The 18572-nt window shown below is 42.7% G+C and overlaps 1 protein-coding gene across 1 annotated transcript in view; it reads left to right on the forward strand.

The window, feature by feature from the left end:
* Window positions 1-566: 566 nt before the first annotated feature.
* Window positions 567-18572, forward strand: part of kif15 (kinesin family member 15) — a gene marked incomplete at both ends in the record, with an annotated part of 43241 nt that continues 25235 nt past the window's right edge. Inside the window, 11 exons of the mRNA XM_080522344.1 lie at window positions 567-764; window positions 1393-1469; window positions 1615-1652; window positions 1853-1950; window positions 3846-4025; window positions 4810-5019; window positions 14154-14279; window positions 14428-14550; window positions 15243-15381; window positions 15814-15905; window positions 16014-16223. Of these exons, the coding sequence (XP_080378470.1) occupies window positions 567-764; window positions 1393-1469; window positions 1615-1652; window positions 1853-1950; window positions 3846-4025; window positions 4810-5019; window positions 14154-14279; window positions 14428-14550; window positions 15243-15381; window positions 15814-15905; window positions 16014-16223 (1491 nt within the window). The remainder of the gene's footprint in view (window positions 765-1392; window positions 1470-1614; window positions 1653-1852; window positions 1951-3845; window positions 4026-4809; window positions 5020-14153; window positions 14280-14427; window positions 14551-15242; window positions 15382-15813; window positions 15906-16013; window positions 16224-18572) is intronic.

Here is an 18572-nt window from a genome sequence, read left to right on the forward strand (position 1 = left end):
TTTAATAATTGTGTATATATATTATATTGATAATTCTCATAACAGTACATATCATTTTCATAACTGTACACATTATACTCATGTATATTCACTTTATATTCATTATTCATACTGATTGAAATACCTATACTGTAATCTTTACACAATACCACTATTTGTGCTTTCTGGTTCGATGCTAAACTGAATTTCGTTGTCTAAGTACTCTGCAATGACTAAAGTCGATTAGATTGACTGCATTCTATCTTGGATGTACATTTTGCTGCCACGACCAGCTGTCTTTTTTGTATAGCCTACTGCAAGTGTCTGCACAAGAACGGACCCAACGCTTCGTCCTGTAGTCATTAAGTGTGTTAACCTTCAGTGTAAAGGTAAATGGACTGACTTATATAGAGCCTTATTCCAAAGCGCTTTACAATGGCCTCTCATTCACCCATTCACACACGTTCAAAAAAGGCAGCAAGCTCCCATGCAAGCACCGGCCTGCTCATTGGGAGCAATTTGGGGTTCAGTGTCTTGCCCAAGCCACCCACACCCCCTAATGTGTTTTGTGTCCTTACTTCCTGGTCATGACGTATAGTGGTGAGAGTGACTCTATCAAAGTGTTTGTGCGGGTGCGACCTCTGACCTCTGGCACGGGCCTGAGCACAGACGGAGACCAGGGTCTCTGTCTCACCGTTACCTCCCCCAGCACCATCCGCCTCCACTCCAAGCCCGAGCCCCGGACCTTCACCTACGACCATGTGGCCGACATGGACGTCACTCAGGTCAGTGGTGGAGACAGACTGATACTGTTCTTCCTTCTACTAGCATGGTAACACTACAGACTGTCCAGCCACCTTTCCCTCAGTACCATTGCACTACCTTATTTTCTGTCTTATTTTGCACTTTTAACCTGTGCACTTTATTTTCTACTGCACCAATGTATGTCCCTATGGTCAAATAGCCATTGTTTTATGTCCTATTTTATTCTGTTGTGATGCTGTCCATTATTCTTGTTGTTTTTTTATCTATTGTACGATTTTACGTCATGAGGACTACGGATGCGAATTAGTTCACAGCTAAGTCCGGCATATTTACTGTCACCATACTCTGTTGAAGTGGCTGTTCATTAATGTGCACTGTCCTGACTAAATAAACATATCTATCTATCCAACTGCCAATGGCCCTTGGTCATTTCATAGATGACCTTTTCTTACCATGGCTGGTGGAGAGATGATTCACTTACTTGTATTTGTTGTATGTATTTGTTGTAAGTCGCTGTGGATAAAGGAGTCTGCTAAATGGCTTAAATGTAAAATGAGTAGTTGTCCTCACTGGAAGAGAGACGTCAAACCCAGATGTGTCGTGTGTTTGTTCTCTCTAAGCCATGTTGTGTGTTTGTTCTCTGTGCAGGACGCAGTCTTCTCCAGTGTGGCCAGGAACATTGTTGAGTCGTGCATAAACGGCTACAATGGCACCATCTTTGCCTAGTAAGATGTTCTTCCTGTTGTTGCAACTTACAGTTGTTGTTGTTGTTGTTTTTTGTTGTTGTTATGTGCTAGAATATCTCATCATGTATCGTGTAACATTCTATATCAGTTCTGTAAATTATTATTATTGTCTTTTTTACTACAGTGGACAAACTGGTTCGGGAAAAACATTTACCATGCTTGGTGAGAATAGATTTCATTCATTCATTCATTCATTCATGCATGCATGTATGTATGTAGATTTCATAGTTCATCTGGTTATCTTCACCAGGGTATTCCCTTTTGAATAGTTAATGTAGGCTACCCCATCTTTCCTAAGAACATAGAGCCATTGAATCTGCCAAGCCAGACAGCTAAGATGGTGGTGTGTGTTTCCTCCTCAGGGCCGTCCGACTCTGATAACTTCACAGATGACCAGCGGGGGGTCATACCCCGCAGCTTTGAGCACCTGTTCTTCCTCATCAACAGGGAGGTGGAGAGGGTGAGCAGTGACATCATCAACAAGCGACAACTATGTGATCATTTATTTAACCTTTATTTATCCAGGTTAGCCTCAGTGAAAATCTAAGAGGTTTTACAATGGTTTTCTAAAAAACAACGATACCAATAAGTAGTGTTGTTCCGATACCGATACTAGTATCGGCATGGCCACCGATACGCACAAAAATGCTGGTATCGGTATCGGCGAGTACTAACAAATAACACCCGATACCAAACTTGTGATGCGCGTTTTGCACAGGCTGCATTCGTAATTCGCTCTTAGAACGCTGGAGCGCACAGTGGTATCAACGTCATAAAGGGACCAAGCAATTTGATTGGACAAGAGGCATTCCTTGAGTGGTGATCAGATTTCCAGAGCGAATTTACGAACGCACCCACAGCGTCCCGCAACTCGGTGAATGAATTGTCTCCGGTGACGGTGACGGTGTGAAGACACGAGAAACATTAAAATTTTAAAGTTGAGCAAAGTAAATAGGATTTTACAAGTCCCGTTAACAAGTATATCATCACCTGTGATCGACAAGCATGGCCCCTAAGGATTATGTGGCAGAGAAAGGTACGTTTTGTTTTACCGGCGTTACTCATACAGACAGTGTGTGGTTGAGTTGCTGCTACTGTTCAATGAACAGAACATGCAAAGCGACAGGCACTGCTGGGGATGAAGAGCTATGTAATGTTATACGCGTAACTAATAACTAGCTATCGTTCTTGACTTTTGATTTCAACAATGGTGCCACGTTTGCCCACTTTTCACCAGGGTAACTAATTCTGTTGGCCAATGCATGGTAGCTAAAAAAACAACCCCGTTTCATGAAGCACACACCGGACTGTCAAAGTTATAAAAACCAGTGTCTAGAACTTTTAAGTCTACTTGCGTTTAGCTAGAAACTTTGCTAGGAGTCTCCGACTAGAAGGTTTAAACCCTAGCAGCATTCTTTGCTTGTCAGGCTTCAAAACTACCCGGATGGAATAACTCGGAAGAAGTCCGGGCCAGTCTCCGTGTCAAACCTAGTCGAATATGGAAGTGATTTCACAAATTCATTGAACTGCACTTTGACAAATCGTGTGCCTTCACATATATTAGTACCTGGCCACATTCTTCTTTTGATGGGCGACACCGCCTTCACTCCCCAGTCCCACAGGCCGGCCCTGCTGTTATGATTAGTTACAGAACCAAATGGTACCTTGATTGAGTTGGTTAATAGATTTTTGTTGATACTTTTCACGATACCAAACACCCGATGCCAGACTAAGTGTTAGCAATAATTTTACATCGAGGTGAGTATGCGGCTCAAAAAACATGTTTTTTTGTTTTGTTTTTTCAAACGCCGTGGTATCGGATCGGTACTCGGTATCGGCAAGTACTGCACGGTCAGGTATCGGTATCGGGATCAAAAAATGGTATCGGAACAACACTACCAATAAGAAGGATTATATGAAACATTTTCACCGGGGGGGGGGGGGGGTTAAAGTCAAAGCTAGAGTGTGAAACAGTCCAAGTTTGAGCCTAGAATGTCCACTATTGTGTCCATGGTCTTGTTTCATCTCTGTCCTTATAAAGCAAGGTTCCACTCCATTTATGTCTTTATAATTGTTCTGCACTTGGATTTGATATAGTCACCTACCTCAAGTCGTCTTTGTGTTCAAATTATTTCAGAGTTGAGTTTGAGTGTTGACTTAAAAAACAACATTTAGATTTGTTTAATTATAATTCTGACAGAAATTGAGAAATTGATTAATCAAAATATACAATCAATGCATGTACAAACTGTCTGGGGTGGGGTACAACCTTGAATACTAGTGCCAGACAACTATACAACGTTATTATTGTAGACCTTTGATATTTAAATGTGCCGTGTCTTGATTCCTTTACAGTCTGGGAACTCCAAGAGCTTCCTGTGTAGATGCTCATTCATAGAGATCTACAACGAGCAGATCTACGACCTGCTGGACACCGCCTCCGCCATTCTGTTCCTCAGGGAGAACATCAAGAAGGGCGTGTTTGTTGAAGGGGCGACCGAGAAGTGTGCCACCTCAGCCGCCGAAGCTTATCAGGTAGCAATAATAATAATAACTACACAGGGACAATTCCTGTGGAAATTGTGAAGTGTGCTTGCCCCTCACAGCCAGTAGGGGGCAGGTCAGTGGCCTCTGGGCCACCCCCCTGCACCCCTGGGGAAGACCGCGTTTCTCTAGCTCACCCAGGGGCCGAGTTGTGGGATTTGGGTGTGTGTAACTAGCGCTAGCAATAATAACAATAATGATAATAATAATAACTTCAATTTATGAAGTGCCTTTCAGGGGACCCCAGGTCGCTTTACAGAGAAACAGAAAACAACGAAAACAGTCAGATAAACAGACAGGCAGCCAAAACAACAACAGAACTAGGGGCCGAAGGCTTTGGTGAACAGGTGCGATTTGATTTGGCTGTTTTAAAGGCGTCCCGGGTCTGATTCATCGTATAATTCACTTACTCCCTTTCTGTAATTCCTTTTGATGTTGTGGGATAACCAAATAATGACCAGACTGATACTCAAAGACCACTGGGTGTTAGATTGGTTAGGTTAGTGGCCTGGGGTGGTCCAGTGGTCTAGCACCGCGGTCTACAGTGCAGTGCACACATGCCCATGTCGGCATGGGTTAGAATCCGGCCTATGCCCTGCTGACATGCCCTCTCTCCCTTCTTCTCCTTACTTTCCTGTCTGTCTTCACTGTATCTGTCCAATAAGTAATGAAAAATATGAATGGGACTGCCCCACTCAGAAACAATTACTTGGTAGTTAGATTGGTTAGGTTGATGTTAAACTAACTCGCGTTCGGTTCGTTGTTCCCCTCCCAGGTTCTGTCGATGGGCTGGAGGAACCGGCGCGTTGCGTCCACCTCTATGAACCGGGAGTCCTCTCGCTCCCACGCCGTGTTCACCATGACCCTGGAGTCCAAGGAGACCGCCAACGAGCTGGTGAATATCCGGACCTCCCAGCTCAACCTGGTGGACCTGGCCGGGTCGGAGAGGCAGAAGGACACACACACAGAGGGCTCCAGACTCAAGGTGACACACACACACACACACACACACACACACACACACACAGAGGGCTCCAGACTCAAGGTGACACACACACACACACAGAGGGCTCCAGACTCAAGGTAACACACACACACACACACACACACACACAGAGGGCTCCAGACTCAAGGTGACACACACACACACACACACACACACACACACACACAGAGGGCTCCAGACTCAAGGTGACACACACACACACACACACACACACACACACAAGGTAACGCTCCAGGACGTCGCCCTTTAATGTGCCATTGTTCACCCAAGTGATATATTTGTTGTATATAGGCCTGTAACGATTCCAAATGTTGCTGTACAATTAATTGTCTCAAATAATTGCGATTAACAATATAATTGTTTCACTGTTATGTGACGACCAAGATAATGTAATAACACAGCAACCTATGAAGTAAACCATGCCTCTTTATTATCATAAAACAAAATTGAACATGTATCCTCATCAATAAAAAAGAAGAGGGACTGTGTGTCATCTAGTTGTGTGTAGTTATGTATTTTTAGCATGTTCATGTTCTATCAGCATGTTGTGATGTGCTTAACATGCAGAGCAGCTATCTAGCTAACGCAATGTTCTTTGTTGTTAGCCAGCTAGCTAGCTAGCGTGTTGGAGCATTGTCAAGATTGCCATTAGACAATTAACACTAGAACAGCCGTGCCTTTTTACCAACCGGTACTAAAAGAGCCGCCTCTTTACAATGGGAAGCTGCTATTTACACACAATGACCACTAGTTGGTCGCTTGTAAATTAGCCTGCCTCCTACTAGGGGTGCAACGGTTCAGTTGGCCCACGGTTCGGTATGAACCTCGGTTCGGTTTCGGTACGTGTTTTATTTTTATTTTTTAAATGCTGCTATTTATTTACAAACTGTTACTTTACTTTATTTTGCTTATACTTATGGTACTTTAACATTTAGACACATTCCAGAATATGACTGGTATATTGTATAATATAAATATAAAACAAAGAACATAACTTTCTATAACTTTTTATGAACAAAAAAACACTTTCAAATGTAAACAAATTACATAAACACTTTCAAATGTGACTTGTTGTGGATTGGAACTACAGATCATAAGCTTTCAAATGATGTTATACATTGAAATCCGAAAAAAGATGACGAAGTTAGAGTAATTTGAATGTTGTTAGACGTCAGGCACATATTAGTCCTTGGGCCAAACCATTTTTCACTACCAAATTCTGGGCAAATCCTAGATGTGATTTTCTTATTCCTATACATCCCTAGATTATGTTTTGATATGATAGACCTTTTGGATTGGCAGCTTATTAGTAGTTATCACCTCGTAAAGGTACGGAGTGCTTTTTTCAAAACCGGAGTTTTGCCTAGAAAAGTCCCCTGCCATATATTGCTCCCCTTCGTATGATTCGCGCCTAGCTGTGGTGTGGTTGTGATAGAGACATGAGCCTTTTCATGTTCTTTATGCGCCTGAGTCTCCTAAACACGTAGAGACCAACCCCGAGTCGATCAATGATTCCTACGATGAGCTATGGTAACTTTACCGCACCTACCCCCTACCGATGAATGCCTAATTTTTGCGGTTTTCCGGAGGTATTGTGCGGTAGGTGCGGGAAAGTTACCATAGCTCAGCGTAGGAAGCTCTGATCGACTCGGGGTTGGTCTCTACGTGTTCAGGAGACCCAGGCGCATAAAGCTAACCTGGCTCATGTCTCTATCACAAGCACAGCCCGAGCTATGCGCGACTGACGTGAAGGGGAGCAAAATATGGCAGGGGACTTGTGGACCCGAATGCAGGACACTGAGGCGGAGTCAGATGAAAGGTCAAACCCATGGATGGGTACATTTATTGTTTTCTGAATTTGTATGTTTAAATATACAAATGATACATTATCTACTTAAAATATGCGTTAATTTACATAGTTTTCCAGAATAACAATCTAAAACAAAGTGCTTAAAACAAATAAAGTGTGTGTTTACCTCCTCAAATAAATTAACTTAGCCCCAGCCAGATCCATATTTAGAGGTAAGTTAGCAAGCTAGTTTAGAGTTAGTGGTAATGTATAGCTGGTTACTGGTTAGATAACGAAGCGACCTTGGGTTCCCTGAAAGGTGCTATGTAAATGCAAGTTATTATTATTATTATTATTATTATTATTATTATTATTATTATAACTAGCTAGCTAGTTTTTTCTACCATAAATCATCTCCTGAAGCCACAACCATCTCCCACTACTGAGGCTACAGAGCAGCGATGTAACAGCTTCATTGACTTTTTCAGATCCAAGGTCAACAACATTCGCTCTCTGATGCCCAGCTCTTCCTCTCTGTCTCCCTCTGCTACCAACCCCTCGCCTGGGAGTTTGCCATCTCTCCCATGTTTCACAGAGGTTCAACAGAGCCACATTATGGAAATCCTTAGAGGAATGAAATCATGCACTTGCGCCCTGGACCCCATTCCCACTGCTCTGCTCAAGTCATACACCAACCTTGCCTTCCTGTCCAAGGTGCTAGTGAAGGAAGTTGCTTCCCAACTCCAGGATCACCTCAAACACAACAACCTGTTTGAAAGATTTCAGTCAGGCTTTCGCTCAGCCCACAGAGTACAGAAACGGCTATGCTAAGGGTGACGAATGAACTGCTAATGACATCCTCCTGGACCTGACAGCAGCATTTGACATGGTGGATCACACTATCCTCCTAGAGCGCCTCCACACCACCATTGGACTCTCAGACTCTGCACTGAAGTGGTTTCAGTCCTATCTCTCTGGCAGGACTGAATACGTCTCACTGGGAGGATGCAAGTCCAGACTTCTCCCTGTTACCTGTGGTGTTCCACAGGGGTCGGTTTTCGGCCCCATCCTCTTCATCACCTACATGCTCCCCCTCGGTCGTGTCATCACCAGATATGGGATGTCTTTCCATTGTTATGCTGATGACACACAGCTCTACATTAAAACTACCCCAAGCCCCTCTGCAGCCATGTCATGTCTCACCACCTGTCTTGAGGAGATAAAGGCATGGATGAACAACAACTTCCTTCAGTTAAACAGTAACAAATCCGAAGCTCGTCTTGTTGGCACCCCACACCAGGTTCAGTCTTCGCCCATATCACAGCTCACCTTCGAGGGTCAAGTCATCCTCTTCTCCTCCTCAGTTTCAAATCTGGGGGTTAGGTTTGACCCTCACCTGACCTTCAGTGACCAAATAAAACACCTGTGCAAAACCTCCTTCTATCATCTCAGAAATATTTCCAAACTCCGTCCCACTCTAACCCTGTCAGATGCAGAGAACTTGTCCATGCCTTTGACTACTGCAATATTCAATGCATGAATAAATGCAATGCTCTTCATCGGGATTCCTGGCAAAAGCATACAGAAGCTGCCATACATCCAGAACAGCGCTGCCAGGATCCTGATGAGAGTCCACAAATACAAGCACATAACCCCTGTTCTACACTCACTACACTGGCTCCCTGTCTCATTCAGGGTTGACTACAAAGTCCTTCTTCTCACCCACAAATGCATCAACGGACACGCACCTCCCTATCTACAAGAACTCATCACTCCACAAACCTCCACCCGCACCCTCAGGTCTTCAAACAGTTTGCTCCTCCAGGTCCCCAATACCAGGCTCCGCACCATGGGGGACCGAGCCTTCTGTTCGGCTCTGCCGTGCCTGTGGAACAGCCTTCCTAGCCAGCTAAGGGCAGTACAGAGCCTGTGCAACAGCCTTCCTAGCCAGCTAAGGGCAGTACAGCGCCTGTGGAACAGCCTTCCTAGCCAGCTAAGGGCAGTACAGAGCCTGTGGAACAGCCTTCCTAGCCAGCTAAGGGCAGTACAGAGCCTGTGCAACAGCCTTCCTAGCCAGCTAAGGGCAGTACAGAGCCTGTGGAACAGCCTTCCTAGCCAGCTATGGGCAGTACAGAGCCTGGACTCTTTTAAGACAGGCCTTTGACTGTTGAACTGTGTTCATTTTTGTGATTTATTTTGAGTTGTTTTACTATGTTTTTAACTTATTATGTTTTAGTTTTTTTTACTCTGTAGCACTCTGAAATTCTTTTGAATGAAAAGTGCAATACAAATAAAATGCATTATTATTATTTATAGTTAATAACACTTTAGTTAGCTAGCTAAACTAGCAAAGTAGCCTGTTGTGTACCCAGGCTTGAGACAGGGTTTTATATTGTAGTAATATTAATGTAACTTAATTTACATTACATTTACAGAAGATTCCTTGTTTGTAGCCCCTCTAAGTTGTAATGAGATCTGCCCCAATTACTGCACCCTGACAATATTTTAGTTTAGAATAAGGTTGGTAATTTAATGTCAAACTAGATGTATTCCTCTATTTCAGAGACCCACATCATCAGCAGTAAGTGTAAGTCTAATGATGGATCCAACTTCAGGTGAATGCAGCAGCAACCTGCCAAGAAAGCGGCATGGACAGCATCATCCACTGCTCTGATGATGGACAGCATCATCCACTGCTCTGATCATGGACAGCATCATCCACTGCTCTGATCATGGACAGCATCATCCACTGCTCTGATGATGGACAGCATCATCCACTGCTCTGATCATGGACAGCATCATCCACTGCTCTGTCATGGACAGCATCATCCACTGCTCTGATCATGGACAGCATCATCCACTGCTCTGATCATGGACAGCATCATCCACTGCTCTGTCATGGACAGCATCATCCACTGCTCTGATCATGGACAGCATCACCCACTGCTCTGATCATGGACAGCATCACCCACTGCTCTGATCATGGACAGCATCATCCACTGCTCTGATTATGGACAGCATCATCCACTGCTCTGATGATGACTCCAACTCAAACCTGGTGTCACCCCAAAACCTGGACTTATGGAGAACTTTGTTGAGGGCGGCAGAAATCAGAAAACATCTCCCAATTTTGGACCACACCTACCACCGGACTCCATACACCTACAGCTTTCACTGCCTTGTGGGCTAAATAAATGTAACTGTTCATTTGCCTCCGCCTCAGTGTCCTGCATTCGGGTCCACTCCCGTACAGAACGTAGGCTAACACACATTTTAAATGACAGCAGTCCATACTTTAAGAGGGGATAAGGTATTAAACTACTAACAACAAGGTCCAACAAGGTCTATCACATCAAATAATATTCTAGGGATGTATAGTAATTAATTACTGTCTTTATCCAATCTGTGGTCCAAATGTTCTTTAAAGATATGCAAATTAACTCATATTTTAAGTAGATAATACATCATTTGCATATTTAAACAGAACATTTCTGAAAACTTGTAATACAAAAAATTATTGTCTCAATGTAAGTAATCAACTGGGGAAGTTTCATGGTGATATCTATTAGGTAAAATGTTTTACCCATCAAAAAGTCCCCGGCCATATTCTGCTCCCCTTCGCGTCAGTCGCGCATAGCTCGGGCTGTGCTTGTGATAGAAACATGAGCCAGGTTAGCTTTATGCGCCTGGGTCTCCTGAACAAGTAGAGACCAACCCCGAGTCGATCAGAGCTTCCTACGCTGAGCTATGGTAACTTTCCCGCACCTACCGCACAATACCTCCGGAAAACCGCAAAAATTAGGCATTCATCGGTAGGGGGTAGGTGCGGTAAAGTTACCATAGCTCATCGTAGGAATCATTGATCGACTCGGGGTTTGTCTCTACGTGTTTAGGAGACTCAGGCGCATAAAGAACATGAAAGGGCTCATGTCTCTATCACAATCACAGCACAGCTAGGCGCGAATCATGCGAAGGGGAGCAGGATATGGCAGGGGACATTTCTAGGCAAAACTCCGGTTTTGAAAAAAGCACTCCGTACCTTTACGAGGTGATAACTACTAATAAGCTGCCAATCCAAAAGGTCTATCATATCAAAACATAATCTAGGGATGTATAGGAATAAGAAAATCACATCTAGGATTTGCCCAGAATTTGGTAGTGAAATGTTCAATTTGGGGGTTTGGCCCAAGGACTATATAGGGTTAAACTAGCTGTCATGAAACCGGAAGCAAACGCTGCTAACAAAACACAGCGCTACGAACGTCTAAACTGTATTTTAATAACATCACAACATGCTGATAGAACATCAACATGCTAAAAACACATAACTAGATGATCACACAGTCCTTGCTTTTGAACACGTCCTAAAATTAAAGTATGTTTACAAGCCATGCATCACTTAGCCTCAAACAATAACAATGAATCCATTCCACAAAGTATACATATAGCCGTTTCACGCGAGTGGTTTATGGTTTCACCAGCTGGCGTCACAAAAAAAGTGTCTCTTAGGCTTGAGGACTAGTATATAATAGGAGAGGAAGAAATGAAAGTAAAAATGCACTAGCTACGAGAGCTGTATCCCATATACAGGGCTTAAAGTACTCCGGCACAGTGCCGGATTTCCGGCGCAGGAGAATTAAAAAAAAAAAAAAAACTGCAATTGCGGCATTGCGCCGACGTGGTGGCGGGGGCGCTGTTTCACAAATAACTTAGCTTTCGTGTTTGCTAGCGAAACAGCTGATAGTTGATGTTGACTGCTCAAGGAGAATGCATATTTGAAAGTACAGAATGCCTGAGAGCCTTATATTGCATTATATTACATTATATTTTGAATGGCCATCTGGTGCCTGAATATTGTTTTTTCCTTTACATATATAATGACATTTCCACCATAAATTTATGGCGAAAGGGCACAAATTGGTGCATATCAATTCACCAGAATGCAAGAAATTAAGTGTTTGATGCTCGTTTAAGGACCCCCAGACAGCCCTGCTTCATCGGTCCCCCCCGATGTCAAACACCACTGGTACCACCTCCGCCTCATTTTGAGCCAGGAAAAACCCTGAGTAGTGACGGGAAGCCTTATGGGACGTGGTGCCAAGAAGGAGAATATAAGTGATAGTGGCTTAATAAGTAATCAGTTTGTTCTTTTAAAGACATGTATATATTTTATTCTGTATTGTTATAGTGATAGTGGCTTAATAAGTGATGCAATCAGTTTGGCCTTTTAAAGACATCTACTTTTTTATTTTTTTTATTAAGTATAAAACAGTATTATGAATGAATGAATGGTCTTTATTGTCATTACAGGTTTTCCCAATTGCTAAAACACAAAAGCCAATTCTCTAAACCAAATGACCAGTTCTCTAAACACATTTAATAAAACTAGCTCCCATTTGCCAAAACCATAAACACATTTCACATGAAGACACAATTCACAAAACACAATCCTCCTTTTCTCATAAATCTAAACACATTTTGTCTTGCTAAAACACAAGTTGCAAAAAACTCTGCTCAAAATGTCAAATTCTCAAATTAAAGCTCATGTGATGCAAAATGCTTGCCACAGTCAGCAACATTTTAACACAATGAACACACCTAGCTTCATTCATTAAACATAACGACTCAAAATTTAAGACACTTGTTGCAAATGATTGTGGTGTGTGTGTGTGTGTGTGTGTGTGGTATAGTTCCATAAATAAATAAAAAAACATCACACCCTGAACATTGTTTTCAGTGAGTATTGTTGTGTGTAATGGATCCTCTGTAGTGTTTGCATTGAGTTGTGATACAGTACAGTATTGTACATTTGTACATTTTTCAAACCTTTATTTACGTAAAACTCGATAGGACAACAGTGCAACAACTTCGCGGCTGAACTTTAGTAACATTTCGGACATCATATGCCATTTAAAGGGGGGAAATAGATATCTAAAAATGCATGACTATCATGCAAAATCAGCCTTACTGTAATGTAAAATATGTAATGTTAGATATAACGTTAGACAGGGAGCGCAGATTTATTTTTATGCATGACTATCATACATGTGGGAAAACTAGGGTTAGGTGCTAGGGTTACAGTAAGGTTAGGGTTAGGATTAGGGGTAGGGTCTGAGTTTGAGTTTTGAAGAGAGAAGGTGTGGTTTTGCTTATGTAGCTTTAGAAAAGTGTGTTGTGTTTAGAGTTTTGGGAAACTGGAGGAAAGTTTTGTGAAATGTGTTTTAGCAATTGAGAAAAACTGTAATACAGTACAGGTACCATACAACGAAATTTAGGAGGGGCTCCCCTGGTGCTTGGAAAAAGACTAAAAACACGAGGGCCAAGGGTAAAATAAAAAAGGGAAAAGAGCTGGTTTACATAAATAAAGGCTATGTACACTATCTACTATACTACTATACTATACAATAAAACACTGTGCTGTACTCTATGCTATGCTATAAATATCCTAACTTTTCCTATATCTGAACCTTATGTACACAAGGGTTGTCATATTGCACATAGTATTGTTGCACATTCATTTAAAGTATTAATGCATTTTAACATTGAGACATATATTTTGTATTGACTATAAAATAGTATTAATGCATTTAAACATTGAGACAAGAAGCTGTCTTCTGTACCCGCTCTCCCAATATCTCAAACTGTGACCCCCCTCCCCAAGAAAAAGTTTCAGGCACAGGATTTTTTCCCACTTTAAGCCCTGCATATACGAGAGCTGTATCCCATATACCCATTATGCGCATTTTAAGCGCATATAGGACATGCGTGAAGCATTTCTGCGACACGCGTTTCTGTTCACTGTTTTCATTCCCTCATTGCTGTATTCAATACCAAAACCAGAATGAATGACCCCACAACGCAGATTTGTAGCAATCCAGGGCTTCCTCAAACTGTTGCCATGTTCTCAACTCCGCTCGCCATGAACAAACATCCGACTTTGAATGAAACACAGGATAAACCGAAAACCGCCACGGTTCACTAGTGTATTGAACCGTGGAACGCGAACCGAACCGTCCGTAAAAAAAAAAGAGAACCATCGCACACCTCCTACACAGAAAAACGTGAAAATAGCTTTATATTAGCTTATCCTGATGTGATTTTGAAAATGTAAGGATACTGGGTGGTAGAACGAACATATCTAGGAAAAGTCATGAAAGGAGGGTCCTGAAATGTTATTGAGTGCAAAGATATAATATTTTTCTTTCTTTCTTCTCAAATGACCCCTCATGGCTGTTCTAGTGTTACATTTTCATTTATTTCATAATTGTTACAGGCCTAGTTGTTCCGCCTCTGACCACTGCCCTGTTCTGTCCTGCCCACCCAGGAGGCCAGCAGCATCAACCGCTCCCTGATGTGCCTGGGTCAGGTGATCATGGCGCTGGTGGACGTGTCCAATGGGAAGAGCCGACACATCTGCTACAGGGATTCCAAGCTCACCTTCCTGCTTCGAGTGAGTGTCCAGGCAGGAGCCAAAATGTCCGTCTGAAATCTGACATGATTGACTAGAAAGTGAAAAAGGGGGAAGTGTTCATTTAATTCCAAAAGCTAATTAGCTTCCTGATGTTTCAGTGATGTAACAGAAAACTGTTCTCTTGCAGGACTCTCTGGGAGGAAATGCCAAGACGTACATCATAGCCAACGTGCACCCTGGCTCCAAGTGTTTTGGGGAAACTCTGTCCACCTTACACTTTGCCCAGAGAGCAAAGTTAATTAAAAATAAGGTTGGTATGAAAACTGCTCTTATTTGTGTACTGTGGGTCTGTTTTGTATGCATTTAGCTTATGGAACAATACGAATACCGGTACACATAAAAATAAATCAGGTCTGGTTTGCAGAACCGATTATAAGATTAGATTCAACTTTGTCATCGCAGAGTACTATACAATGAAATGCAGTTTAGCATCCAACCAGAAGTGCAAATAGTGATATAAGGGAATTATATAAATAGAACAAGAGTTAGTGATGGGTAACTACTACTACAGTATGTGCAGAGGTAGTATTGTAACATATAAAGACTATATAAACATAGTAGTCATACTTCAGACCTTGATTGTAGTGTCAATTAATTAAAACGGTTATTGGCCGTTTCTTAATCTGTGTTTGTGCCGTGAACGTCATCCCCTCAAAACTCACCTCTTCAAGCTTGCCTTCACTAGTTAACCCTCTCCGCTTCTCCCCCTCCCCTTTCCATGTGTCCCCAGCACTACCTTAATTATACTTTCTTTTATTTACTTTCTTCTTTTTATCTTTATTCATTTATATTAGTTCCTACTACAGGATTCTACCCTAGGTCTTTTCACTTTGTAAAGCGTCTTTGAGTCTCTAGAAAAGCGCTATATAAGTCTGATGTATTATTATTATCATGGTCCTCCTGCTCTAACATCATCCTCTCATGCTCCTCCTGCTCTACCAGGCCATGGTGAACGAGGACATGCAGGGGAACGTGAGGCAGCTGCAGGCGGAGGTGAAGAAGCTGAAGGAGCAGCTGTCCCAGGCCCTCTCCTCCCAGCCCCCCATGGAGGGGGCCCCCGGGGGACCCCAGCTGTCCCTGGGTGGGGGGGGGCCAGGATCCCCCGGAGGACCCCAAGTCCCCACAGGTAGATCTCACTCTTATGTTGACTTCTTAAAATGTATTTATTTGCCATGCCATCAACTTTGTCAGTCAATTGTTGGAATTTGGTATTTTGTTGCTCGAGGCACAGGGTCAACCATATTCAGCGCCCCACTGGAGCAATTAGGGGTTAAGTGCCTTGCTCAAGGGCACATGCAGCTCCCTCCTGAGGATACGGGGATCGAGCCAGCGACCTTCCGATTGCTAGCTAGCTCTCCCTAACCTCTAGGCTACCACCGCCCTTTTACCAGTTCCATTAATTAAATAAGTTTTAAAGGTGCTGTTGTATTATCCTACAAGTTGATTCAGGGTTAAGCATGTCACATGATGTCAGGCAGGAAGTAGTCATCTCTCTCTGTGTTCCTCCCTGCAGACCCGTCCCTGGGAGGCGGTCCTGACGTCTCGTACAAGACTAAGTTCTTAGAGGCCGTGGACCTGTGGAAGACCAGCGAGGATGACAAGAGGGTACGGTTGTCTGGTTGGTGTCTCTGGAGACACAGTGTAGGGGGGTAGTAGATGTCTCAGGAGCCTTATGCCACAGTTGATAGTTTATGCACACAAATGCCCTTGCAGGTCCTGGTCCAGAAGGTGTCCCAGCTGGAGGAGGCCTGGGCCCAGAAGGAGAAGTTCATCCACTCCAACCGCATGATCCTCAAGTTCAGAGAGGACCACATCTCACGCCTGGAGAAGAACCAGAAGGGGGGCCAGGGCTTCCTGTCCGACCCGCAGAGCCAAGTCCTGGTCGACCAGCTCAGGGAGGAGATGAAGATCCTTAGAGATCAGGTATAAACACGTCACAACCCCCACTGTGAAGCTGACTCTGTTCTCACACGGTGCACTTTCCTGCATCGACCACAGCTAGGGATGTAACGATACACTCAACTCACGATTTGGTACGATTCACTGGGTTCACGATACGATTTTCTCACAATTTTCTTTTTACAAAATGTGATTGCAGACAAATTATGACACATTACATTTTTATTTCATTTATACAAAATACAGTAGTTTCTTAACTCTTTGACCGCCAAACCCGGAAAATTCCGTGTTTTATGATAGAACGCTTGGCCGCCAATAACGGAATATTCCGGGTTTCAGAGTTATCACTGCCAGACGCTAGGGGGCTCTGTTATGCATCGTTTGACCAAGTATTACACATGTCCATCCTTCACCAAGCCAACAGGAATTTTCAGGAAAACTGCGCAGCTGTTTTCCAGTGCGTAATAAACGGGATTATCAAATCACAGTCGCGCCACTTTTTCCCCAAAGCTGCCGCGGCCTAAAAGCTATTCAGCAGCTGAAATAGCTAAATTTGTCATGTCCAAACTGTGGGACTCAGACCGACAGGTTTTTGATGAGGCAGGTGATTTACATTACGACCGTAATAGTGACTTTGAGCCGGAGGACAGTGTGACGGGAAAGACGGAGACGCAGGGGAACGGCGGTGTAGAAGATGATGGACAAGGTAAGACAATTCACTGAATAAAGAGTACAGCAATGTGCAATATTATCATACAGTAACGTTGGGTCAACGTTATAAACGTTATCCCTCTGGAGTCGGCAAGACCGGAGGCGGTTTTGGAAGAAAAAAAGTGAGTCTTTTAGAGACTCTCTTCATGTGCAAATGGCTCCAGTTCTGAAGTTAGTAACAATATTACTAAAACGATCTTTTGCTATGTAGATGTTGGATGTATTTTGTCAACAGTACATAGCCAAGAGTTAGCTGCACAACTTAGTTTTATAACATAGTTTTAGCTGGTGTTATACCAATTCTAATTATTTACACATCAAACAGTGCACAGTGCTAAGCGTCGAAGACAAATTAGGCGCGGCGCTGTGAATGAAGCGGGAACGTCAGGACCCCCTCGTCGGATGCAAGTCAGTGACTCGTCACATTCCCTTGCTAGAGGTAAGACACAGATCTCTACCAGCTGGTGCGGGCGGGAATATAGTTTTAGTTAGTGTTATACTAATTCTAATTATTTACACATCAAACAGCGCACAGTGCTAAGCCTTCAAGCCCCCCCCCCCTGTCGGATGCAGATTCAGACCTAGATTGGACCCGAAGTGCAAGGTCACGTTCCCCTGTCCAAGGTGACACACATCAGATCATTTTATTGTATTTATATTTCTACCATCTACATTGTCTTATTAACTGTTTTATCTATTTACCTGTTATATTTGCTTTTATTCATTGTCATTTTTATTTTCTTACTATGCTCCTCTTGCTGTATTTTTAAATAATACATGTAAAGCACTTTGAATTGCCCCTGTTGTATGAAATGTGCTATACAAATAAACTTGCCTTGCCTTACAGGCAAGTTTACATGATTATTTTCAAATGCGTCACATGTATAAAAATAAACACATTCTTTTATCTTCTCAAAATATCCATTACTACTGATCCTGTTCATAATGAATATTAGAAAATTAACATAACATGTAGGACTAAATGGCTCCTACAATGAGATTCATTATGTGTATTATAGTTTTATAATGTCAAATGGGTCAAACGGGTCTTGGGGGTGAAAATAAACAGTTTTTCACAAAAACACGTTTTTCTCTGTTTTTTGTCCGAAAAGTAGTTTTTTGATGAAAATGACCAACATTGAAGTGTTCACTGAACATGCTAGGAAGAAGATAGAATCAAACTTGTTTTTTTTTGTGTGCAAGAAGAAGGTCTCTTCTTTCTTCTGATGTATTCAGTGTTTACATATTCATAGAACAGAATATTCTGGGAATTTTTGAAGACGAGTCAAAATGATCAAAAAGGCTGGCACTGGCTGGCAACTTTTTCAGAAAACTCTGGCGGTGAAAGAGTTAAAGAAACCCTTTTTATTTCTGAGGTAGTAGGGTATAACTGCAAAACACAAACTATGCAATGAATGCATATTCCCTTTTCTTTATAAAAAAATTAAAGCACAGCCAAAAGTAGATCACACCCTCTGCTGTTTAAAAAGAGTATCGCGATAAATCTAACATCTCACCGATTCGAAATGTCACATATTTGTATCGATAATGAACTGTCTCTCGATGCATCGTGACATTCCTAACCACAGCACATCTGGACTGACACCATCTCCTCATGCCTTCCTCTCCTCCCTCTCCCCTTCCTCTCCTTCCTCTCCCCTT

The sequence above is a fragment of the Nansenia antarctica genome (genome assembly GCF_963989245.1).
Source record: "Nansenia antarctica genome assembly, chromosome: 1".
Lineage (NCBI taxonomy): Eukaryota > Metazoa > Chordata > Actinopteri > Argentiniformes > Microstomatidae > Nansenia > Nansenia antarctica.